This window comes from Anser cygnoides, chromosome 3, assembly GCF_040182565.1.
Source record: "Anser cygnoides isolate HZ-2024a breed goose chromosome 3, Taihu_goose_T2T_genome, whole genome shotgun sequence".
Lineage (NCBI taxonomy): Eukaryota > Metazoa > Chordata > Aves > Anseriformes > Anatidae > Anser > Anser cygnoides.
The window spans coordinates 89,055,005-89,081,753 of NC_089875.1; the positions used below are offsets into that span (position 1 = coordinate 89,055,005).

The 26,749-nt window shown below is 43.9% G+C and overlaps 1 protein-coding gene across 10 annotated transcripts in view; it reads right to left on the reverse strand.

Annotated features, from left to right (window-relative positions):
• The window catches only part of MYO6 (myosin VI), a 106,451-nt gene extending 85,010 nt beyond the window's left edge, over positions 1-21,441 (reverse strand). For 4 of the 10 annotated variants that reach the window (XM_066994648.1, XM_066994647.1, XM_066994646.1 and 1 more), the window contains exon 1: positions 21,285-21,441. Coding sequence is in view for 1 of the 10 variants with exons in the window: in XM_066994649.1 (XP_066850750.1) it covers positions 4,666-4,739 (74 nt within the window). In the remaining 9 variants the exon portion in view is untranslated. Of the gene's footprint in view, positions 1-1,498; positions 1,854-4,642; positions 5,225-5,308; positions 5,435-5,488; positions 5,613-6,003; positions 6,236-21,284 lie in introns of those variants that run through there. The other 6 variants (XM_066994651.1, XM_066994654.1, XM_066994652.1 and 3 more) reach the window with 6 other exon arrangements.
• Positions 21,442-26,749: the final 5,308 nt, after the last annotated feature.

Genomic DNA, 26,749 nt, shown 5'->3' on the forward strand with positions numbered 1-26,749 from the left:
ACCTCCCCTTGAGCTCTGCATAGGAGATGAAACAAAAGTTACCGATCTCAAGTCTGCCAAACCAGACCTCGGCTCCAGCGCAGGAAAAAGAAAATCCGATTATGCTTACGAAATCACACTGAGGTAAGAAAATCCTTCCTTTGATTACCAAATGCTTCAACGAAATGCTGCTATGCAACTACCAGAAGCACTAGTTAGGTATGTAAACGTCCGGTCATTAGCTACCACAGCCTGAACTGCAGAAGCTGCACGTTACGGTAGGTAACTGGGACCCCAGAGTTTCATCCCCTTGATAAAATACTTTTAAGTGCTTTTGAATTCTTGGTAATTCGCCAGTTCATACAAAAAATAAAAAATAAATAATAATAATAAAAAAACTCTCCCCGATTTAATTACTTTCTTACAAAAATACATTTGAAGAAGAAAACCTGCACCCAACTAGTGACAATATCACACGTTTTATCCTGTCAGATGAGTCACCCTCAATCCTTGAAGTCCAGGCAACCCTTCGATGTCAACAAAGTCAAGTGCCCAATTGTAACCTTAACCCCATTAATAACACAGCCCGTGGGGTGAGCGGTCACACACTGCAGCAAGACGCAGCTGGGACTGCTTCCCTTGCTTCCCTCGACCCATTCGTCTCGTCGCGTTTTGAACTTTAGCTGTGTTGCCCTCTCTCCGCAGTGCAGAATGGCAAATAAGTCCCTAAAGAGATGAGCAAGAAGGCAACCTGCAGGGAGTTTTATTGGTTTGATAAATACGTATGCACATGTATGTAAATAACAGGACTAAACAGAGACTTATTTGCATTATAATTTGTTTTAAAGTCCAGCAATAGGAAAACATTGCCAAACACTACCAAAAAAACCAGAGTCAAAATGGAGTAGCGTAGAAGTCTTAATGCTTTCACAGGCAGTATTAACTCCTAAAAACACTCACAGGGACAGCTTTAACCTCCTTTTCCATTTTTCCATATCAGCTTGTACATCCTACAGAAAGCCTGGCTGTATTTTATAGGTGATAGGCAGGAACAACTATCTTCTGCAGATCACAGTGAACTCAGGAGAAATCCCCCTTCAGAAACAGTTAAGTGAAAAAAAAAAAAAAAAAAAGATTCTTGTTCAATTCTACTCAATCTCTCGACCTTGACAGAAAAATCTACTGCCAAGCTCAACAATGTCATTGATAAAATAGTTCTGGGGGATGAGACTGAAAGCTTTCTCTTGACATAAAAGAGCATGAGAACAATTTAATGGTCTTACCAACAGCAAAGCTACACGGAGAAAGCGAAACAGAACAGAACATTTTGTCAGTAAACCTATCAGTTTTCTTAGGAATATTATTAGTATCAGATCCCTTCTTGTGAGGCATGAGCATACAAACAGTAATTTCAGTGCAAGACAATAATGGCACAATTATTTACTCTACCTCAATCTCAAAAAAAGATGTGCAACGTATGTTTTAAGGATAAAACCCATCTGAAATAACCTTTAATTACCTGTTGTACTATCTAGAAGAGTTCATATTTTCAGAGAAGCCACAGTGCTGCAAAGACTGTGGGCATCCGAATAGCAACAAATCAGACAAAATCTCCTACTGGTACCAGCAGGATCTTGGCAGCAGGGAGAACTGCAGACCATAACAATTTCCACGTTAGCCACATCCTGACCACAGCTGAATTCTCTTGTTTGCTCCTTTCCCTTCTTTTGCACATACCACAGCTCTCTGACTTCTGGTAGGACGCTAATTTTCTGCAGGGGTTGAGAAAGTCCTGGGCTCCCCCAGACTTTGGTAAAGCGCCACGCAGATTACAGTCCCGCAGCTGATTTTGGCTCCAGGTTTGCCACAGGGTGAGACAAACATACTCCTACTGGCCAGACTGCTCTTCTTACCGCCGGCTCGGTGTCTCTGGGGCTCCGATGCAGCTCCACAGCTCTGTACTGTTACAGGCCACGAGTCACAAGAAACCCAGATCCAGGACGTTGTGCTCACTTCTTGTTCACAGAGCGGTTGGACGGCGTAAGTTAGAAGACCGAGGTCAAAGTCCAGGTGTATTTTACTAACTGATTTTAAAACCTCAAATACATCATCAGAGCTCCAGTCCCCGCCCCTGCCACATATAAAATGTTATTTATTAATTTAACAGGAACGCTGCAAGAAATTGCATCTCTGCGCCAAAGATTCTGCTCAAGTCAACAGTGATCAAAAATTACCAACCAGTTTTATCACAAAAACCACGATTCATTGTCCGTTTGTGTCACAAAATCTATAGAAGAGACCGGGCTTTGAAAACACTCATCTTTCAGAAGCAATCTGCAGTAGCTTTAAGGCTTCCCAAAGCACGGCCCGTGGCTGTAGGCAATGCAAGTGCTGCCTCTTGATGTCCAAGAGAGTCATCCTTAAGGCCAGGAGTTGTACTAAAGCAAGCAAAGGCACACGTGATCTCAGGAAATCTAATATTAAAGTAAACTGAAAATATTACATGCAGAATCATGGCTCCCAGGACCAACCCTCAAGTGTAATTACAAATTCTGTGCACAAGCTTCTGCAGAGGACAAACCACTATGGCCACACGCTGAGATCGGCCTATTTATTTTGGCAAGAAGGCCAAAAGTGGAGTGAAAGAAAGCCTTTAGTCAGACTGTAAATTTGGCCACAAAACATGCTTCAGGTGCTTTCAAATTCAAAATTTCCTGAGCAATTATAGCTGGAAAAAAATCTAGGAGAATAATCACTGTAATGCTGCCAGTGCTACTTCTATATTTGACTTTGCAGATCCAAGATTAGAGCATTTATCTATGACACCTGAGCCGACATTTCAGGCTATGAAACATATTTTATGCAAAGAGCACACACCTCCAGAGCTTGGGAAACTCCCTAGGAAATGAGACACCAGGTCACCAAGCCCTGCTCCAACGCAATCTTCATTGAGATTAAGTGGGGCAGCATTGATACAGACGTCTAAAACATCCACCCTGTGATAATCTGATGGTTTGAGACTTTTAAGGGGGTAGTAAATCTAAATACAGAATGAAATCAGGCCTCTGCTAAATAAAAAGTATTCCTCACGACCACCTTCCCTTTTCTTCCTTCAACTATGTGAGTAGTTATGGTCTTCATTTCACTTTCCTTTCTTTAACAAATAGCCAGGAATTTAACCCTGAGGTGGGGGTAGGATGATATGACATTAATTTTCATCTCAGGAACAAAATGAAAAATCAAAACAGGGGTATTATTCTTAACTCTGAGTGACATCTTTCTTCCATTTTGCTGCTTTATAGCCCTTGCACTATTTTGAATTAAATGACACACATTTCACAGCAGTACAAATTAAAGACTTATGCTTTCAAGCTCAAGATCTATAGAAGCCCTATATTGTCAATGTTATATATACACACACACATATAGAAAATATATATTATCATTACAGATATGCATTTTTTAAGAAAATGTAAATATTTGTATATCTACTGTCTCAATAAAAGGACATATTTCAAGAATGCAGGGCATATTATTTAGAGAATTCTTTCAAATCATTATTTGTCCTGACATAAATCCAAAAGATAAGTTTAAATTCATTGCATACCTCTGTGCTAGCAAATAGCGCAGTACAACAGGAACAGATCTGTACAGTGAAAGCAGAGCTGAGGGTATAGGATCTACACTGCACGAATTTTGAGGGGTTTACTAACTCTGCTCAGCTTTACTAGCTCCCCGTCTCGTCCCCTGGAGTGAACACAAATTCAGAGCTGGGGAATATCATGCGCTTTTCTAAGGAGCATTTTCTGCTTTAGTTTCATCCAAGGGGAATGCCGTTTGTGTGCCTGGAGCCGGAGTGCCGTGGGTGCTGGCAAGCAGGAGGTTGACCTCAAGAGCAAGCTCCTGAGATGAACTAGAACACGAATGCAGACACACCTCTGATCAGCCTTCATCCAGGTGCTAATGGTTCCTGGCACAGGAAAAGACAGAAAGCGCAGATGGCTGCTCTGCCATAGTGACGGGCTGGGTTGGGGCTTTTTTTCCCCTTCATTTATCTGCATTTTATCTTCAACTTTATCATAATTTGAATCTAAGCTTTATTTCTGAATACAGTGCATTAGTGAACAAACAACATACGGCTACCAGTCACACAGCAATACTTCAACACCACGAAAGGCTTCAAATAGTGGAAAGATGGCTTTTCTGAGCTTCTTTTTTAGTTTTTAAATAAATGTAAGCCAAGTCCTTCTTCCTTGCTCCCTCCCCGAGGATGCACTATTCCTACTACAACACAAATATTTTACTTTAGAGCTCCGAAGTTCAGGACTTGAAATGCACACTTCTGCTACAAGCCAGAGCTCAAGCACCAGCCAAAATGCATTTCCCCCCTTCAGACCATGTGTAACTGTCAGGATCTTGCTCTCCAAACGCAAAGCATGATTAAAATCATCTTCAGTTCTCTCTCCACTGCCACAAGACGATCCAGCAGCTCTCATCCTGCTGGGTTTTAGGCTGCGAGCAGCCACCCGTCAGCTCTCACAAGCCCGTCCCGTGGGCATCGTGCCCCCCTGACCACCAGGGTGGTGGGACAGTGCCCTGCAGCCTAGAAAGTACGACTGTCGAGGGACTCTGACAGCAGGCCTCGAAGCAAAACATCGCCTACCTGTAGCTCAGCTGGTAACTTACAGCTCAGTTCGCTCCCCCGGGATGAAGCCTGGCGGCGGCGGCAGCAGGAATGCAGGGCAGTCCTGTTCCTTCATGTTCGGACATAACGCTGCTCAGCTTCTCCAAACAAAGGCTTGAGCTTATTCAGCCTGCGCAGAGCTTTAATCTCCGTGTTTTGTCTAAAACTGGGGTACAGATTCCTCTCTCCTGAGGAGATTAATCTTCCCTCTGCTTGTCGGACAGGCAAGATTTGCAATGGGGCTGTGAGAGCAAAAGCACAGCTAGCATTGCAGCTGTGCGCATAGAAGCAGGTATCAGGGTTTCCACTCGTGTTCTTCAACCACATTATAGAAAGTAAATTTTTATTTCACTCACAGGCAAAGTATAATAAAATGGAAATCCAAATTGTTTTTGAAATGCATTGGAAGACATGACTATTAAAAATTATTAAAAATTACCCTCAAGGAGAGCACATAAGGCTCACATTTGAAAATTTAAAATTCTCATTTCCAAGATCAGTGAGTTGTTGTCAGTCCTCTCCACAAACTACAGATACCTACACACAGAAGAAAAGAAGAAACCAAACCACCCCTGGGAGGATTCAGACTCCTTACTCACTACGTAATGCTTGCTCACCATCAACGAGGAAAATGCCAAGACTTACCCAGGACATTTTGTGACTTGGGAAAGCGCTTCAAAGAACCGGTGAGGTAATTCGAAAGCTCATCGCCCCAGGGACAAACTCACTTCAATCCCCTTCTCTCCACCTACCCAGCATCAGCCCCAGAGTCTGCTGGAGCTCCTGCGACCTCACCCACAGTGCGCCAAGGCAGCAGAAACGTACCTCCACCAAAGCAAACGGTGTAATCCATTTTAATAATTCCTCCCAGCTCAGAAAGAAGATGGATGAGCTCCGCTGCCAGCGCAAGATAAAAGTAGCAAATATAACCACAACAAGGCAAAGACCAGAGCAGAAACTCCTCCTTTAGGCAACAGCAAATTGCTTTGGTTCTCCACATTTTGAAAATCCCATGCAGAAAGGTGTGGAGGACACAGGTTAACAGAATGAACGCAGACTAAGTATCTCTTTTTCAGGATACAAAAATAAGTCCACTTCCACTTCAAAGTTCAAGCAGGCTTACTTTGTTCATTTTTAGCACGCAATCCTTTATTAGATGTGAAGTTTCCTTCACTAAAAAAAAAAATAGTTGATGCAGGAGCATGATGAATATCTGACACCTTAAATAGGAGCATTTTTATAACGATTCTGGTTAAAAACAAACCTTTCTAAAACTAATGTTTTTTCATCATTTTGAAGATTTCATTCAATACTTCTGAAAAGTCGGTAAGTTTTCTTACCTCCCCCAAGTGATGTTATCTGTAGCATTTTGCAAAATTCTCCGTATATGTACAAGTATGGCCTGAGTGACCTGGCTTTAGCTGGAGTTCAGATGTTCACAGAAAATTACGAATTTTAGCTTCAGAGAATAAAGACGCCTTTTCTAATATTTCAAAGAGAAGCACATGCATGTAGTATTTACCAACTATTTCTGGTTCTCATACTTTTGCAACACCAAGGGAAAAAGGAACAAGGTAAAAGAAACTCCATTTGCAGAGCTTTCTGAACTGAATACTGGTATTTCTCTCAGCTATCTGAGGTCAAGGATGCTTGACGCTGTATTCCTCAAATATAAAAGTAGCGTGTTTAATGTGGATCACAGAGAGATTTGGTCAATATGACCTTTAGGATTTAAATAACACTCTTCTAGACCAGTTATTTTTAACTGCTGGTTTGGCAGTCGCTAAAAAGGCATTAAGAAAAAAGGTACTCCAAAGAACCCACGGATGTGAAATTTCTGACAGAATTCAGCTACCCAGCAGACACATCGGGGAGCCGAGAAATCTAGATTTAAAAAGACTGAATCATTATTATGAGGGTTAAGAGAAAAACTCAGCAGCTACTGAACTTGACAGGTTCAAACCATGTCTACAAATACAAACAAAGTTGTTAAAATTGGCGCTCAGGCTATCAAGAAAGGCAATCAAATTGCCTAAAGGCACAAGAAGGACCAGGTGCAGGCGGAGCAGTAATGCGCCAGCCATTCCCACCTAGTACGTTCATTTAATTAACTTTCTTGAAGAAATTACTGATTTTCTCAACACCATTCCCAAGGAACAAGCACAACTCAATTTAATTCAACCTGCTATACATCATTAGGATTCACACAGGTGACACAAGAGGAAAAACCAAACTTAATTAGATCAATTTAGATCAGTTGCTCTAAAATCCATGGGTTTTGTCATTTGGCACATTTAAACCTATTATCCAGTTAATCAATTAGAGAAGAAGATAACGTGAAATAATTCTTAAGCATGCTTCGAAGAAACTTAAATCTTCCCATACTTTTTTCTTTTAATTCAAACAACTTTTGTGATCAAGAACAATGCCTTTAAAGCCTTCCTCCCATTCTAACCCTATCTATTAACTGATTAGTTTCATAATCCCTCCATTTAACTCCTTCCCAGTCGTTCCCATTTAAAAATATATTATTGGTAATTTTTAAGTTTGAAGACACATCCCTATGGGTCTTCCAAGGCAAAGGCTACACATTTTCTTTTTGCACATCTTCACAACTTTCCTGTGTGTCTCCAGTACCAGCTAAATAAAATTCCACAGTTTTAAACAAACCCATTGCCTAACAAAAAAGGATAAGGATCACCTCATCACATATTAAATATGTGCAGCATGGAAAACAGACTGCAGAATTCTTCAATCTAGCAGAAAAAACTGTAATCACTGGAAAGGCAATCACTGGAAAACAAGGCCACACAGGCTAGAAACAGACACTATTTTAAACACAATGGCTATGAATCACTTGGAAAAATCTCTTCTAGAATTACTTTCAACAATAATGCAGATTTTAAATTAGAACTAGGTTTTTTCTTCTTCCTAGTTCAACATATCTCAGTTGGTGATTCACAAGACTTCACACCCAGTCTGCAAAGTTATTTTTTATTTATTTTAAGCACACATGCAGACACAGCCAACAGATAAATGCTGGTGCCTTTTGCCAGAATCACTTGAGAGACGATTTCTGACTGGTTTAGGAATTTGCAGATACTGCAAGTACTCAGGAACACCAACAATGTCAATTGAAACATCTGGGCTAGAGTTAGAAGTGGCACATGTGAAGTTCTGATGACAGAAGCACTCAAGTGATGCACTTCTAATTACAAGCAAGACCCTCACTGCTGAGTGACGAACAGTAAAACACAAAAGAGTCCCTGATATTTTTCCCCCAAAATGAAGATACTGCTAGTTTGTAAAGGATGAGAAATGTAAGCCTAAATCAAACAAATTGATCAGAGAGGAGACTGCGCTGTTCCCGAAGGAGACTGTGATCTTCTGGAACTTATCTCAGTGAACCCACAAAAAAACAACCTGACAGTTGTCTTGCACAGGGCTTTACACAGTATCCTCTTCAGCTTTATGGACTTCTGTCCTACAGCGCTCCAACTTAAGGTCACCTAAGCATTCTTTTCGGACTCTGGTCTGGATGTTTCAAGCCGAATTTACATTACACCGAATATACTCTCTGTTACAGAGGCACATACTCAATCTATCTTCTTTGTACAGTGACACAGAATTTGAGTACTGTGGGAGCTTAACCTACAGCCATCAGGGAATTCTACGCTAAAATCAAATATGACAAATTCAAAATCCTTCTTGTGAACAGAAATATTCCAAATGACCTTTCATGACGGATATTTCTTCGCACTGTTCTAGGATCTGAGCACGCTTTTGGAGGGGTGGGGAGGGCGGGTTAATACCAAATTCCTCACAGATTTCCTGAAGCCACTGGAGCTATTTCCTCTTTGGAGCAGAAGTCTTCGTCAGTGTAGAGGCTTTGGTTTTGAATTATTCATGGGGACTAGGAAACTAAAAGCTTTTAAGTACAGTTGTCTTACAGCATTATATGATTAGAGATCTAAGGTCATTTTAGAAAAGATTCAAAGCACAGTGCAAAAGAAAAAGTCACGTATGGAATAGAGATGTAGTACCACTGAAACCCGGAGGGTTAAAGAAAGCCAGACACTTCCTGAGGAACTCAGAACAGCCGAACTCCAAGACTGACAATACAATGAAAACACAGGGTTCGTTCAGGCTCCAGAGGCCTATACAAAGCCTCAGAGCAATCTGAGGCAAGAACCCAGGAACAGCAGAATCCAAAAAGAGGAAAATGATAGTACAAATCTGGCCAGCTGACAAAATCCTCAATTCAAAGGACAAAAAAAAAATTACAACACACACTCATCCCACAGGCCCATTTTGGAAAACGCATCAACAAATATCAAATGAATCAGGATCCCCATCACACCACGTTACTGGAGACTCCACCTCTCTTTGCAAAGACTTATGTTCCACCCTTCACCATAGCATACCTGTCTTCAATTACAGGGACATACACGTTTCCTTCTACTGACTGAAGGACACAAGGTCTGAAGACATATCTTGTTATTTCTATTTAAAAAATAGAGGATATTTAAAGGAAGTACGAGACTACAGAAGACTATATTTAAACCTGGAGTGCATTTTTGCTACAGTATCCTCCAAAAAACAAAAGCAGCTGATACCTGCTCTTACTACAGAGAAAGAAAATTAATAATATTAACCATCAACCTGCCACTGCATTTCAGTGTCGATGCTCTGTTAAAAGGAAATTCATTCTTCCTGAGTTTCTGCTTTATTTGAGTAACTAATAAACAGAACTCACTAAAGTATCATGGCTTACACTGACAGACTTACAAAAAAAAGTTTCTTAACTCCAATAACTTGGAAACAACAAGGAAAACAAGAAATTGATCAAATCCCTTCTCAGTTGTCTGCACAACCAGCAACAGTCTTTTCCTATACTCTTTCCACAGACAAGGGTGAAAACAGTGAGTCATGCTGGCTAACCGCTCAGTCTCATGACCTGTGAAGGATACAAAGCTAATCTTGCTAGAAGAGAAATACCACTGCATCTGGTCTGTTAACAGATAATATTTTATTATTATTAGGAAGTGAAGAGTTAGCAAAATTTGCTCAAGTTAAAATTCAAACATACAACCGAGACACAAAAGTGTATTTCAAAGGCTATGCAAAAATAATGTGGGTTTTTTTTTCAGCTTCTGCTCCATAAAAGTCATTCAACTTTCACTAGATGCTGTAGTCATTAATTTCTTCAGACATCCGGAAAGCTGTGCTGCGTCATGATCCTCTTCTGATATGGAAGCTTTTAGCATTTTGACAGTATTCTGGAAATGCATTCAGAAATTGTCCTGTAATACCATCACAGCAAACCACAATAAACCAGGTGTGGCTTCAAGCAGGAATACTGAACCTCCCAGCAAGTGATCTAACAGCTCTGAAAGTCTTCCCATACAAGCCTCTTGAACTAAGTTTTTACTGAAAAACATACTAGAAGAGAAGCACAGGGCAGAGGACTAATGCTTCACCCGATCTGCCCCCTTGTATAAGAATACAGAATATAGTTTAAATGCCAGCTATAATCTAGTCAACGAATATGTAAATGGCAGGATGCCTGAAGATAATTAAGAGAAAACATGACAGCAGAATGGGCCACATCCTAGAAAATCGAGTGACACTTTTCCCAGTAAGAAATTCTGCTTGAAATGCTCTGGACTGCTCTTGGTTTTGGGGAACGCCACGAAGCGAGGAGCTCTCTGTTTTGCCAGAGGTATCTCCGCTGGTCCTGCGCCCTTCCATGCCTCTGAGCCCACCTGGAGGATGAACCACATCTTCCCAGCCTCCTTCACTGAGCACGTCTGCAACCCAGTAAAGCCACCGCGCCAAACCACGTTTTCCCTGCGTGACTGCTTCTGCCTACATCACCCCAGTCAGCATTAGTACCTCTAGCTCTCACTCCTCTTCTCAAGCCCTTCTCCTCTACACTGCCCCCCACTTACGCGTTAAGCTGCAGCTAAAATCAGCTTACAAAGTAGATCTTCAGCTCAACACAACAGTATTGCCCCACCCCAGCCCCTTCCATTTTTCCCCAAACCAGAAAACATCACTGCTTCAGGAATCTAGTGAATCCACACACATTTCAGGCAGCAAAAGGCATAGGGGTTTCTTTGCTAGGATGTTCTTGGCATGGTGAAGGTGCTTCTGCTGACCCAGAACAAGATCAGTGTGTTATTATACAGTGCAAGGACCACTGTGAGTAGGCAAAGGAGTCTCCAGTAGACTGTAATCCTCAGTGGCTTGCGAGAACAACAACAAAATACTCCATCCTGTAGATTTAAACTGGAGCAAGGACTTTCCATTGCCAGGCTTCCCAGGCTGTGCCTGGCCTGCGCGAGCAAAGCCTGCTGTGACAGGAGCGTTCCATGCAGTAAATGTCACCTCCACATCACTCTCCCAACCTCAGGATGATGAGCAGGGGAAATTGTAGGTTGACAGCTTCCAAGTAATTACACCCATTGCCACTTCAGTGCTTACTAGTGTTTCCACATGGGTCATCCTCAACAAGGGAAGGCAGAGTAGAGAAAGAGATGGATTTTGATGAAAACTCTCTTTCCAATTCTTAAATTCTCCCTCCACCAGCTGTCCTGACCTGTGTCTGTCCACTACACTTCTCACTAGTCATCAAGCCTGGTTGCAAAGGAAAACAGAACCCAGCATCTCTTTTATTGTTTGAAAATTGTAATGATGCGGCCGGTTTTACTTGCTGTATCGGACAAACTCCATTTGCAATCTATCCTGGTATCTGTAGTTCACGATGAGCAGGGAGATTGTGAAGCTGCATTCTCATTTGTAGGACTGACGCCATGCAAATCCTCCTCGTTTCCAGGAGGCTGTGAAACACAAAAGGCAGGATATCCTGGAAGCAGCAAGGTAAAGAAAAACAGAAAGAAAAAAAAAAAGCAGGTGTCCTGGGAATAGCATTTACACGGGTCCTCTTTAAGGGCAGCAGCTGTCCCTGAAAACAGAAGTCTGATTCACAGGGAACCACCTTGGGAAGCCACCCACAAATACCTGCGCTGGAAATACCAAGGATTCAAGGCCACACCTCCACTGCAGCCTGAATGCCAGAGAGGTCCGGGTAGACAATGGCTAAGACAATGCAACCCAATCCAGGTGACAAGTTAACAGCATATCCTGGAGTTCTCATTATGTTTTACGCTCTGGTGAACTCCAAGTAAATGCCATCACATGCATCTGGGTCAAAATTTGACTGCCATTACACCCAGCAGTGCAAAGATGTAGTATCAGCTATCACAGAACCGAGGTCTGCGTCCCACGTATGACTCACGACAGCCTGGAGCAGCAGAGCTTCGCACCAAGCCACTGCCATTCCAGTTGGGTGGGTGCCCTTTGGGAAGACACCTGGGACCTCCCTCAGCTGGAGGAAGATCTTGAAAAACCCTTTCCATCTTCTCACGTCCCTTCTTCCTGTAGGTATTGAATGACACCTGAAGACCTCAGCAGAGTGCAATGATGTAGAAAGCTATGTGGTTTTCTGAATTGCCTAAGCACTGGTACAAGCTTTCACAAGTTCAGCATAGTCCAAACCCTTACAGGAGATGTTTAGGAGAAGCGGTGTTGTGGCAGGAAAAGGGGGAGGAAAAAAAAAAAAAAACTTTTTCAATAGTATTAACTTGAAGATTGAGAAGATTGATGACTGAAGCTTCAAAAATGAAGAAACCCCCAACCACCGAACTTCATGTAAATGCTTACTAACATCACAAGGCTAACTCCTCACAACATAAAACTGCTTTTCCTCCAAGTGTGCCTGCTATTTCATATCCAGCTCAGTTCTCCTGTATCTTCAGGTGCCTTGTAGTTAGACAGCTTTTCCCTAAGCAAAGGCCTGAAAAAAGTAAAACTTAGTTCTTGAAAAAATCCTGTTTTTATCCCATAGATGTGCTTCCCTCACTGACAGATCTGCCACTACTAGGCTTCTCTGGGTTTGCCTGAACATGAGGATTTTCTCATGACGAAGGTAGGATATGAATTTTAAATGGAGCAGCTAAGCAAACTAAATAAAACAAAGCCACACTATACCTCATCGTTCAAATTTCTCCTTAAAATACATACATTGGATGAAGTGGCAGGTCCTTTGCCGAAGACTCCTGTCTTACCTGGCTCCTCCCAAACCTTTTTGGCTGCTACCAAAAAGATGACTGATTGAGAGAAGAGAGGCTGCTAGGAAAAGACGAGCTGGTTAGCTTACAGGGATGACAGCTAACCACATCTCAGCACACCTTCAGATGTGACTGCAGAATCGCCGCTGCCGCAGGGCGCCGCGCTCGGACCGAGCTGTGAGGTGTGGGCCGCGGGGCTCCCCGCAGCAGGCCGCGGGCCGGCATGCCTCAGGGTCAGGCTATCCTTCAGCTGGGGCTAAAAACACAAATTTGAAGTCTGGGCATGGTGAGGAGGGCTGCCCCCCAATGCCACCCTCATGCCTTCAAAGAGGCAAACCGGCAGTTTTGTCTCAACGTGATCAAGTGTTCCCTTCTGAGTCTGCCAGGGTCCCTCTGACTCCCTCAGATGCCAGGCCTCTCCTGCCTCGGCATCATCCCTCGGCTTTCAAAAGCTTGTCCAGAAGTAGCTGATCCCAAATGACTCCTTCCTTCTCTTCCTGCTAGTTCCCCTCTACCCCGCTTCTACCTCCTGACTAGAACTAACCCAGCCCAGCCACCCAGCAGACAGGCCAGTAACATAAAGTATGCTTTGTTCACCCTCTTCCCTCCCACTGGGATTCATAAAGAAACCAAGATTATTACCGAAAACAACTAATCTGTAATAGCTGGTTTTGTTCGAAATTAAACACATTTCCACGGCCATCTGATGCACTCTAAGCCTGTACTTACTTCTCATGTGAATTCCCGATCTTTTTTTTTTACTTAAAAAGAAAAAATTAAAAGTCAGGAAACAATAGAACTGCATTCTTTGAAGGCATAAATAAATTCTCCTTTTAAAGAGCTCAGGAACTGATCCAGGACTGTAACAGAAGGGCTTGCAACAGAAGCTGCATTTAAAAAAAAAAAGTGTATGAATCAGTTTAATATCTTAAAACCACTGATAATCTGATGCCTACATGAACAGACACACAACTCTGTATCAACACAAATAAAGAAGCTGACTTCCCAGACTTGTAAAAGATTATTTTTTTGGTTACAATTTACAAGAAATCTGATACAATACGTAGTAAATAAGTATATGCATGAAAAAGAAAGGGGGGAAAGCTATAAGGATTTAAACTGAAAGAGCACATGGCCAAAATACTGTTTGTATTTATCATTATTGCTTTGGTGTTGAACATACCTACATATGTAACTTAGCATGTAATATACAAATCTCCATAGCATCAGATGCCACATTGAAAGCCTGTATCTTCATTTATAATAGAAAAAGACCACTGCAGCCCCAAGAAAAGCATCTGTTTAGTCCATGGCACTGCAAAAAACATGTTCTGTGGGTGTTGACCTTTCGAGCAAGACATGACTTGTACAGCACGATAGCAGACTAAGAAACTTCATGTTTAAGATTCCTCTCCCTAAGCTGGTAGAAATAATCTTTTTCCTTGGAAAGATGTGGAACTTCAAAGCCAAACACAAAACAGCAAGCAAAATTTGTTTTGTACCATCAGAACATGATAGAAAACGTATTTGAACGGGCGTCCTTCCCCTAATCAAAGCTTAAAATTTGTTCTTGTATAAATGACCTAGAAAATACTGAGATATTACACTACTTTCAAAAGCTGGGAACACATCTCCAAACAGCTGAAAAAAAATATTTTTAATTTATGACACTCTCGCAGTGAACCAGACCCGAGCTCAAGGTCCATATAATCTGAAATTGTGCATCCGACCGTGACTAATTTCAGATGCTTGTGAAGATGCAAGAGTGCTCTAATTGGATCGCCGTTAAAGACAAATATCACCTCACCACCTCTGAAACTTCCAATTCTCCTGTACACTTTGTTCCTAGCAATTCTGATTTAATACAATTCTGACAAATGAGCCCATTTCTCTTCTGTCTCCTGGGAGCTGAGAAATTTGAAACAGCGTTCTTCCCATGGCCAGGAGAAGATCAGTTCCTGAAGCCTGTAAAAGCATTAAAGTCTCAACGAAAATAGCTTATTTGCAACAAAAAGCAAATAAGGACAATCAAGCGATGACAAAACACGCACATGTATGCCCACAAATGAATCCACAGCTGGCAGGTCTATTTTTAGAAGAAAAAAATAAAAGAGGAGGAGAAAATGGGCCTGGCAGACTGCTCATCAAAAGGCAAACCAACGAGTAAGAGACGGAAACACAGCGTCATCCCTGCAGCACCCACAAAAATAACGCTCTTTGCGCCACGGCACGAACATACAACACGCTGCCATTCGTGGATCTGAACACCTGCTAAAAGGGCGAGCTGCACGAGCACAGGAAAGGCTTTCAATGATCGGAAAACACTGCAGAAATAACAAAAACTAGACAAAGATTTATCTCCTCTGTTTCCCTACCTTTGTAAAAGATCCAAAATAAGGAAAAAAGAAATAGTAAGAATAAAATTCCTCTCCTCCACCCTCAAAAGTCACCACATCTACTAAAAATAAGTACTGATAACTTTATATAGTAATAAAGCTCCATGTTATTTTAAGACCCTCTGAAGTTCATGATCTTGTAAAATCCCCTCCAGTCCTGTTGTTCCAACTCTGCAAATCCCTGTGTATGCTCTTTATTTCTGCTTTCCTCTCTGCAACAGGGCTAGTGAAGGCAACAAAGGGCTATACAGGTTTAAAAGACTGCAAAAATGCTGTGGTTTCATGAGATGGCGTAAGCTGAACCAGTAACAATAACATAATATAACAGGTAAACCCCTCATCTTCCGCCCCGTGTTTCTGTTCTTCGCTACATACTCCTGCTGCCCGGCTGTATAAGGTCCAAAACTCATTATATCCCTCTGCAGCGGGGAGATGGAGAAGAAGTTTTTGTTGCCTTCTGCAGAGTCAGCGGTTTGCACAGACTGGTGGAGGAGCCCACTGAACACCAGAGCTGCTGGTCAGGGAGGGGACGGCAGCGGGAAGATTTCCTGCTTTTGGGGGGCCGGCAAGCAATTGCATCAGCCCAGCTATTCACAAAATTACAGCCCTAGAGAATCATTAGAATTGAAGTTATTAAAATATTTGTTAGTATTTTCATTCCCTAATGCTTTGATCCTCGTCCTGGAAACTTCGCAGCACGGAAGCAGAACCTGCCTACACCAGAGGAGGTTAATGCATACATTAAACTTTGCCCTAACAGACCAGCGACAGAACGTGCCCCTCTCAAAACACTTCAGTGCCTCTTCTTAAACGAGCAGACGGCTACAGGGGGCAGCTTCGGCGTGCCCACAAACAGCCACCCAGCTGAGAAAACGAAGATGCAGCAAAGCGGCCAAACTTTGCCCCCAAAAGATTTTTATTGCTACCATGTCTGCTGCTGGAGAGTGGGTGTGATGAACAGAGGGGGTGCGCTTGAATGAATTTGACACAACAAAGCTCGGATGGCAACTCAAAAGCACCGGGTCCCCTGCGTCCTCCCCCAGACTCGGGCACAGCAAGCGACCGGCTGCCCAGCGCAGCTGCCTCCTGCATCGCTTCTGCTCGGGGTCACACCAGAGAGGGACACTGCCCCCCTGTAAGAGATTTCTCCTGAAACACGGTTATAATACCATCTTCTGGTCAGGTTTCTGAGCAACTGGGAAGGAACCTGAGATAATCAAAATTTTCTCACAAGTGATAATGGGAATTCTCTGACGTATTTTTGTGGATTCTTCAGATTTAATCCAGGAAGCTATTGCTACCAATACAGCCACAAATCTAGCTGATACGAGAGAGATTTTTGTGAAGCACTGACTTTGTTACAGTCCCTGCTTCTCTTTTTTTCACCCACAGGTCAAATCAGTCTGCTAAATTATGTTAGTTACAGAGAAAGCACATTCCTTCAGAAAACTAAATATTTATCCACCATGTAAATAATATCATGAATTTGTCCATCTGTCTTTACAAAATTAATTCAGCAAGCTCACTGCACAAACTGCAACGTTGCTTCAAAAAGCAAAGAGAAGTTTTGCTCTATTTGATGTTAAAAAGGCCTTTTGTTGATAACTTAACGAGTTCAGGGTTCACCCAGACTTCCAGCTGAAGACTCGAGGACTCTGAAGACTCACTCACCTAAACCCTGGATGATACCTGCGGACACCAACCCATACGACCACCGTGCTACCAGCAGCAGCTGCAATGCCTGCAGGAGCTGCGCTCCGTGCTGGGACTGCGGGGTAAACACAGCCAGGCTGCAACTCATTCCCTTGTCCCTCACCCACTAGGAAACACTGAGCGTGCTGCAGGGGCTCCCACACCACACCGCCTTCCACGAGGCCACATTCAGTGGTCCACAGGTGGCAGCGGGCTTTGACTTCGACCTGTGACACACGCCGCAGCGGCACAGCTGGCCCAAACCAGCTGCATCACGGTCTGCTCTGTTTTTGCATGTTGCAAGAGAAAAGCCAGATCTCACTCTGGCTAAATCAGTATTTTTTTTTAGTGTTCTAAGAAAGTAACTCGTCAAAAGACAGAATCAGTATGCTCTTTTTGATAAAATACATCCTAATAAGTATGCATGGTCATTACTTACATAAATCATTCTACCAGGGATTAAAGAGATCACAGATTTATGTGCCTTTTTCATGCCATCAAGACCTTAGAAAAAACTGTGAAGACTTCTCATTTAACTTTGCAAAGCTGATTGTTTCAAGGGGGAAAAAGCAACAACACAACACTTCATTTACAGTCGTCAATTCAAAACCAGCATTTTTCCTCGTGTTCTATTATTAGTGCCCATCGATACTGCAGAAATACATCTTTAAGTCTCAGCCACTGCTATTCCAAACAGCATCAGAGCACAAACCTACATACGCGATACGCTGTGTTACAATGTTACATCACTGATCGATTTTCATCTGCCCGTGCATAGTTTAAAAAGCAGAACCAAAATGAGGGTACCTAAACAAATGTACTCTGTTTTTAAAAGAAAATTAAATTGGGCTTGTAGACTGGCAATTCTTTAAAAGTGTTTCAGAACAAAAGACACTGCAAATTTTGGACACAGATTATGAAGCAGCATACAGTATATACTACAGTAGATGACGAATGGCTCTGTTTCTATCCCTCTGACTTTTGTGGTTTAAATCACAGTCTGATCCTAAACCTACATTTCCTACAGGATTACAGGCTGCACTCTTAAACCACAGCATTTTGTTGTTGAACACCGCAATATGCGTTCTGCCTCGACGCTTCTTTAAACAAAATGCATTAAGCTGCAACATCAGATCACCAGAAATAACTGAAAGAATCTAGCTCGATATCACAGAAATTGCATTTCTTTTGAGCACTGACATGACTTCTTCCATAAGCTCAGGACAGAATACAGACAGCACCTGAAGAACTCAAGTCCAAACCTCTGCACAAGAACGAGTTGTGAGGAAAGTCTTTAATACATCCTTAATACAAGTCCTATTCTACTTTCAAAAACCTTCCCAGAAGGGAGGTTCCACAACCTCAGTTTGTCCCAGATTTTCCCAAAGCACAACCGCTGTTACTATCTAAATCAAATCCTCGGTACAGACTAGTTCCATCTTTTTTCATACAATCACTGACAGACGGACAAAAACTCACTAACTTTAAGGTCATAGCATCTTCTTATCCCTGATCTCGACCTCTTTCTGCTGGAACTGAGCTTGCTTGGCCTTTGTAGGCTATGCTTCCCAAACATGCATGGCCTCTGCAGATCATGCTTTCCAAACCCTTCCTAAATCTAGATGACAATTTATTCCAGACCCTAGTTTGCACTTATCTTTCCTAAAGGACAGCAGCCAAAACTAAACACGTTATTCTGTTAACTCAGACATCACTAGAACCAAAAGGTAGATGATAAGCTCTCACGTTACTGCACCCCACTGCTTGCTGCCATCCCCCCGAGCCCTCAGACCCATCTCCACGGTGCTGCTGCCAGGTGGGCTTTACCCACCTGCACTACGGGATCTCCTTCCCAAACACAGTATTTTGTACTTGAATACAGACACTGAAATTATCAAAAACCTCTCGTCCTCCAAAACAGCACCAAGAATAAGGCTTGAACCCCCTCCTCTGTCCCCTTCAAACCCCGTGCTAATTCAGAGCACAAGGACGTCGATAACAACGGCGGACCCGTCGGTGCCAGAACTGCCCCGTGGCACTGCCTGAGCTGTCTTTCCCGTTTGATGCTGACGACGTGTAACCACTCCTCGACAGCAATCCCCTACCCCAAAGCTGTATCTAGGCCCGGTCCCTTCGGCTCAGCTGTTCCCAAATACTTCAGATGAACAAATAATTTCCCTAAAAGCAGTCATTCAGGATCAGGCAGCAGGTCTGCTGCTTCCAGTGTGCTGCCTGCAGTACTGAATGCCTAGAATATAAAAATTTGGTAAATACCTGAGGGTATTTTGCCAGCATACTCTCCCTGGCTCCATCCTCAACTCAGCAAACCCCAGAGCTACAGCAGATAAGATGGGAGGCTTAGGAGATTTTTCTGCCATGAATTTGTCCGGCTGCTGTTTACATCCCTTTGAACTTTCAGCATCCACATTCTTCAGAAAGGATTTCCAAAGCTTAAGTAGCTACACATTGGGTAAGCAAACACCCCTTTTGTTTGTTTTGAACCTGCCAGCTTAATCTCATGCTTCAACATTTTGTACTGAAAGCATCAATAAAAAAAAATATTCTCTTCTCACCTCTGCCACATCGCTTGCACCGTCATCTATCACATTTCCCCATCAAAATCCCTAAAACCCCAAAGTTTTCCTCGGACCAGCATAATTAAACACCAAGAGAGTATGAAGGTTAGACAGAGTCACGAGACCTTCTTTGCCTTCGCAGACCAGGCACAGGGAGCCAGGACTAAACCTTGGTTCTGAGAACAGCACGGTTAATGTGTCCAAAAACTGACCCAACATCACACACCAGCGCGTGGCGACCCCAGATTCTGAGGGCCGCAGTTCTTAGGACAGATTATGCACGAACAGCCACTCGGGCTGGAAATATGGGGGTGGGGGAATTAGTTCAACTTCTGAGCTAATACTGAGGTGCTTTTTACTTCAGGAAGCTAATAGGCCTTGCAGCAAACTTTACTGCCTTTATAGTCTCACAAAGGCATAACTGTACTTCCACTAAATAGTTTATTAACTTACACGCACTAAAAACACATCCGCTAAAAATACAGTCTAAGTCCTAATTTCTATTTTTGAAGCCTCTGCAGTGTTGTTTTTACTAACTTTTACTGTGACAATTCTGATATTTACTCCTCCACCTCTTGTGTCTTTTTTTCCTTTGCAGTTATTTTATAAAATGTGCACTCCTTATCTAACTTGTACATGAGCACAGCTTTATGGCACTTAAGAAAACACCGCAAGACAACATTTGTTTATACTTTTAGAATTAGCACAAGGAAAATTGCGATCATTTCTATAGTTCTCAGGCTTTTTTCCCTAGCACTCTTCTCTCTCTTGAAAACAAAAACTGTGGGTTAATCTTAAATGAGGAGTTCATCTCTACCCCTGTTAATATGCCACTTTTGTAAGAGAAGGAAGGCTGAAGGCCGTGGCCAACCTTTGCCCTCCGATGACTGCTAACCCAGTCCAGAGGCCACTCGGCCGCCTCCTCATGCCAGCTGAACTGTGAGAAATGGGATGGCTCCAAAGAGTTCCTCTTCCTTCCAGGAACCAGGCAGGACACTAGGGCTGAAGTCCTGACGTGCTACTTCCCTCCACCTCTCCAGAAAAGGGCTGACGATCAGCAATATTTAAATGAAATAACAGGTAACCACCAGGCAACCTGTAATCTCCTCATTTAGCTATTGCGTTTTTACAACTGGCAGTGGGGCTTGCTGGTTAGGAATCCGGCTGCCGCGCACCAGGCAAGCAGCAACAACACAAACAGCGCATAGCAAGCCGCATTTGAGTCTTCCCGTTTAGCAAGGAAAGCGAATGGCAGGAGTTAGACATTGGGTTTTGGTAGGGGATGAGCCCTGAGGTCCTCGCGCTGCTTCCCCAAAGCGCAGCCTGCTGAAGGACCTCGACCAGACGACGTGCTCCGGGGGATGATGCGGTTCGGGTCCGGCTGTGAAGAAGTTGATTTCCCTGGCAAGGCCAGCCCTACCGGCACCGAAATGTTTTCAAATGGGGAGTTTGGATGAAGCGCGGTGTAACTTAGCACGCAGCGCATTTTAAAGAAGACGATACTTAGAAGAAAAAAAAAAAAACAAAATCCAACGACATTTCAAATGACACTTCGGCGTGCAATGCCATGCCGGCGTGCCCTGCTTTCGGCTAGGACAGAGGGAAGGGAGCCCACGAGAAGCCCTTTGATCCGCGGCAGCACCTGGCGAGGAAGGCCCGGCTGCACCCAGCTCCCCGCAGCCAGGGCTCAGGGGGGAGGCTCCGGGAGGACTCCCCGCTCCCCTCTCCCCCTGCCGAGCCACCAACCCCCCCCGGGGCCGCCACCCCCTCAGGATCCCTCCCCGTGCCCTGCCGCCCGCTGCCTCCTTTCCCCTTCCCTCGGTACCTGCCGCGGCCGCCCCGCTCCGCTCCGCGCCCGGCCGCCGCTGCGCTGCTCTGCGCCGCCCCCGCCGCCGCCTGGCCCGGCCCGGCGCGGCCCGGCCGGCAGCACGGCACGTCAGCGGCACGGGGCCGGCCCTGGGCGGGGGGAGGACGGCAGCAGGAGCAGGAGGAGGAGGAGGAGGAGGAGGAGGAAGAGGAGGAAGGGCAGCCCGGGCCCGCCGCCCTTCCCCCGAGCTGCCCCGCAGCGGGGGGGCTGAGGGGGCCCCTGCGGCCTGCTGCGAAACGCCGCGCAGGGGCTGGCTCGGGGCTTCGCCGATTTTTGCTGGGGGCGTCTTGTTCTTTTTTTTTTTTTTTCCCCTTTTCTTTTTTCTTCTTTCTTTTTTGGACCATTGTAGTTATGTAGAGTGTTGGGCTTGTGTTAATTAACCACTACCTTGTAATGAAGGGTGTGTGGTATTTGGTGGCTCTCTTGCTGCAGAAAACCGTGAAAGCTAGAGATTAATGAAAACCGCCCTGAGTCGTTCATGTTGGGAAAGACCTCTAAGATCATCAGGTCCAACCTTTAACCTAGTACTGACAAGTCCACCACAAAACCAGGTCCCTAAGCACCACATCTACATGTTTTTGGGAGACCTCCAGGGATGGTGACTCAACCACTTCCCTGGGCAGCTGGTTCACAACTGTTTCAGTGAAGAAATTTCTCCTAATATCACAGAAACATTAAGGTTGGAAAAGCCTTTTTGACCTCCAAGATCATCTGCTCCAACCATCCCCCTACCGCCAATGTCACCCACTGAACCATGTCCCTAAGCACCACGTCCAACCTTTCCTTGAACACCCCCAGGGACGGTGACTCCACCACCTCCCTGGGCAACCCGTCCCAATGCCTGACTGCTCCTTCTGAGAAGAAATGTCTCCTCATTTCCAACCTGAACCTCCCCTGGCACAACTTGAGGCCATTCCCTCTTTTCTTATCACTTGGTGCTTAGGAAAAGAGTCCGATCCCCACCTCACTGGTGCTTCCCCCCCCCGCTGTTCTCACTGCCGTGACCACCCTTATTTCTGGGGATCCACAGATACATCGTGAGCCCTGTGTCACACAACGTGGACAGGCCAGGATGGTGCCTGTTGTGCAGTGCACATGCCAGCTGGCCTGCCCTCACGTCCACTGACATCCATGTCATCCTGTGGGTTTTCTCGCCCGCACCCAGCTGTTTACCCCAGGGGCTGCCAGCAGCAAGCCGGCATGATGCAAGAGCGCGACCTGGCCAGGCAGCGTTGCATCATACCTGAGCTGCGCGTCACTCTGCCGAGGACACGTGCAGCCACCCCTCCTTAAGCATCCGTGTGTGAGTCTTGTATCACCTCCCCAGCCCTTGGGCTCAGCGGCATTCCTCGCATCACCCGCTGGTTTGTCAGTTTGCCCATAAACACTTGGCTTCTTTTCATGCGGTACTTGGCGAGCGGCACAATTATCCTGACTGTGTGTGCAACGCCTCTGTGCTGTCCACCTGGGCACCATAAAATTCTTGTATTTGTTGGTACAAACCAACCAGTTTGTACTTCAAAATCTCTCCTGGTCTCCTTAATCTCGTAGCCCTCACTATATTCATTTAGGCAAGGTGTGCTTCGCTTTGTGCCCTTTGGAACATTTGGAAAACTCCAGGATGCTCGGAGTACAGCTACTGCTAACAAATTTAAACAAAATAATTTCTTCCAGCCCTTATCTTCCCCTGTAGATATGACAGTCATAAATACGTCTTGGCCTCTTTTAGAGGCAAAGAGAAATCCCGGGAAGTTTTCTAGGGAAAGGGTTCTGTCACAAAATGACGTGGATGTGCACATGGAAATGGAGTTGGAGAGCACAAAGCGTGCAAGTAATCCTGCAGCTCAGGCAAAGCACAGGTGGGAGTAAATCCTGTGTCCAGATTAACATTCCTGCGCCTCATAAAACATGCTATCAGCTTGTTTTATTCTGTTTTAAACAGTACACACACCTGCAAGGTGGCAAGTTGAATTTGACAGTGGCATACTCATTTGACATAATTTAAGAATGTTTAACAATTTTGACAAAATATTTTAAAACTTGTAGAGAATGGGAGTTTATCTGTGTCATAACCATTAGGGCAGTACTTTGTATGGTCAGTCTTACTTTTATCTGTAGAAGACAGATAAGAATAATTATTATCTGGGTAAAGTATATGGCTGAAAAACTAAATGAAAATGTAAATTTGATGACTGGATTAAAAAAAAAAATGTTAGCAAAACAGGATACAATGTCAGGAAATGGTCAACAAAATATTTTCTAGTGTAAACAAGGCAGCCAATCCTACTGGAAGTGCTGCGGAGCCGGGGACTATCTCACGATCTGAGCTGCCCCTCCCTGCCGAGGAGGAGCGAGTTGCTGCTCTCTCCCTTTCTTCTCCCTGGGAATTCTAAAAATAACTCAAGACACAGCAGTGTTTGTTCTGTAAATCTTCTGGGGAGATAGAGGAAAATTCACACAAGTAAAATATGAGTGCAGGAACTTCAACCTAAGCAAAGGGACAAAAGGATGAAAGAGAAATCATGGAAAATGTATTTTAGTGTTACCATTTTCTCTAGGTAAGGAGGTAGGCAGGGAGCATTTCAGATGCCATTCCTAGGAAAGTTCGGCTGAAACTAGAGAGGCTGGTCAGACTGAACACCAGGAACAGCATGGCTAGCTTGGAGACTTGAACCAGTTTTTGCTAAAAAGCCCTTTTAGACTACTGATATTTATAAGGAACAGACACAGCTCAATGTCTGTGGGGAAGCCCAGGGTGCCGGTACCATGACTCAGTGCTTCCTGTGCCTCTCTTTGTCACGTGGCAGAACCACACCAGCGTACCCATTCAAAGGTCACAAGGCACAGGTGACGTTTGTAGGAATAGCTGTCCTCCAGTGGCAGGTTCACGTTACCTATTGCTCTACAAGGGTCTGTTGGGATGAACAAGAAATATATCGGCACATCTTCAGCAAGTTTGTGGATGACACCAAGCTGCGGGGTGCGGTTAATGGGCTGGAGGGAAGGGCTACCATCCAGAGGGACCTGGACATTCTTGAGAGGTGGGCCAGTGAGAACCTCATGAGGTTCAACAAGGCTGAGGGCAAGGTCCTGCACCTGGGTCAGGGCAATCCCTAATATGATTCCCGGCTGGGTGAGGAATGGATGGAGAGCAACCCTGCAGAGAAGAACTTAGGTATGCTGGTGGTAAATTGGATATGAGCCAGCAGTGCATGCTTGCAGCCAACCGTATCCTGGGTTGGATCAAAAGCAGCGTGGCCAGCAGGGCAAGGGAGGTGATTGTACCACTCTGCTCTGCTCTTGTGAGATCCCACCCAGAGAGCTGCATTCAGTTCTGGGGCCCCCAACGCAAGACGGACATGGACTTGCTAGAGTAGGTCCTGAGAAGGGCCTTTCCTATGAGGAAGAATTGGGAGAACTGGGGTTGTTCAGCCTGGAGATTCAGCCTGGAGGTGGCTCTCAGGAGACCTCACGGTGGCCTTTCAATGTACAGAGGAGGGTTACAAGAAGCATCATACATGGGGAAAAATTTTTTACCAGGTCTTGTAGTAACAGGACAAGGGGCAAGTGTTTTAAACTGAGAGGGTAGATTTAGATTAGATAAAAGGAGGACATTTTTTTATGATGAGGTTGTCACAGGCATAGGTTGCCCAGAGAAGCTGTGCATGCCCCATCCCTGCAGGTGTTCAAGGCCAGGTTGGATGGGGCTTTGGGCAACCTGGTCTGGTGGAAGGTGTTCCTGCCCCTGGCAGGGGGCTTGGAACCAGGTGATCTTTAAAGGCCCTTCCAACCCAAACCATTCTGTGATCCTATGATCCTAAACGTGCAAAAGCGATACATGCACTAGAGAGCCTACCAGGAATCCCATGAGCATACCAAAGGCAGAAAGATTACTAAGATGAGGCAGTGTAATATTTTAACAGAACTATCAAAGTGCACCTGTTCCTCCTTGCTGAACTGACAAAGAACTGACAACATTCCAGATGTCCAGGGTGTCTTAATTCACCCAGATATTAAAAGTATTTAAGTTTGAATTCAGGAGTTGCAGATTATAGTAAACATTTGCTGTCTTCAAAGTTGCCACATCAAAAAAAAATAAAGAAAAATAGTATGGTAATTGTATGGGCTGCTCTATTGTGTCAGATTTGGTGAATGACAGAGTATTGAAAGGATAAGCAGGTAAAGGATCCCACGTGACTTCTTAAAAAACCCTGGGAAGATATTATGCATGTTTGCATTTCAAAGAAGATCAAGCAGCGTCCTGGCTATTTAAATTTCTATGAAAGCGAATTCTTATTTATAACTCAGTTGGTAAGATTTAGACCGACTAAACACCAAAAGATAAAGGCTCTCACTCTTATGTGGCTGGAGATTTCCCTGCTGAAATGGTTGTTCTCAAGTTGTTTGTATTGTGATTGTTAAGATTCTCTCTGCAGACTTTATTATGGAAAATTAAATGCAAAAATCAGGTTTGACATCAGCTACAAGCCTTTAGACAGAAAGCTTGTGTTTAAATTGTGTTGTAATTATCTAGGTTTCGCTGTGGGTTACACGTAGCTTCAACTGTGTAACAACGCATGTAATGAGTAAAGTTCTGCCTGTAGAAATGTCCATGGGCATTGACTTCAGTCACAGCCAACAACTTAACGAGGCCAGAAGTTCATTTACTTTACACTGCTTTGTTGGCATATGCCAAATATATATAAATGTAATGTTACTCCACTGTATCTGTATAACGTGGGTATGTTATAATACCTCAAGCCTGTTACCATCAACTATTGGAGTTTCGTGCCTGTTGAGTGTAATGTTGAGTGTAAACTACAGTGCAATGCCTTGATACTCCCTAAAATTATTTTATAATTTTGCAACTAATTTCTAAAGAAAAAAAAAATGCTGAAGTTATCATCCCACTGATTTTCAGTGTTTTGGGTTACCCATGAGGTGTTTCTAGATGTAGCTATCCCAGCTGCCAACTTAGTCCTGCCAGCACAACTTACCAGTTATTTATCTAGATAAGGAATAGCTTGCTCAGATGCTTGAAAAAAAATAAAAATAAAAATTCTAACTGGCTCAAGGTTTAGCAGTTTATGTTCAGAGACAGAGTTCAAGAAAGAACAAGAAATTTTCCTGGGATTTCAGCAATAGTATACTTACCGATTCCAAGATGACGTTCCTTTCAGAATCAAACTTTGCTTTCTTTCCAAGGAAGCTTTCTCTAGATAAGAGCCATTCAATTCCATATCATGTAAATTATTTACTGGAAATAGGTGTGTAAGTCATTTTTATCTGGTCCTTTTCACTTACTGTTATATGTGTGTACATACTTCTCTGATTTTGACAGCTGTGCAAAGATCTTTTTCCCCTCTTTCTTCCCCGTAGACTTTGCATGAACCCCTCTTTTGACCACAGCTAATTTTTTTCAG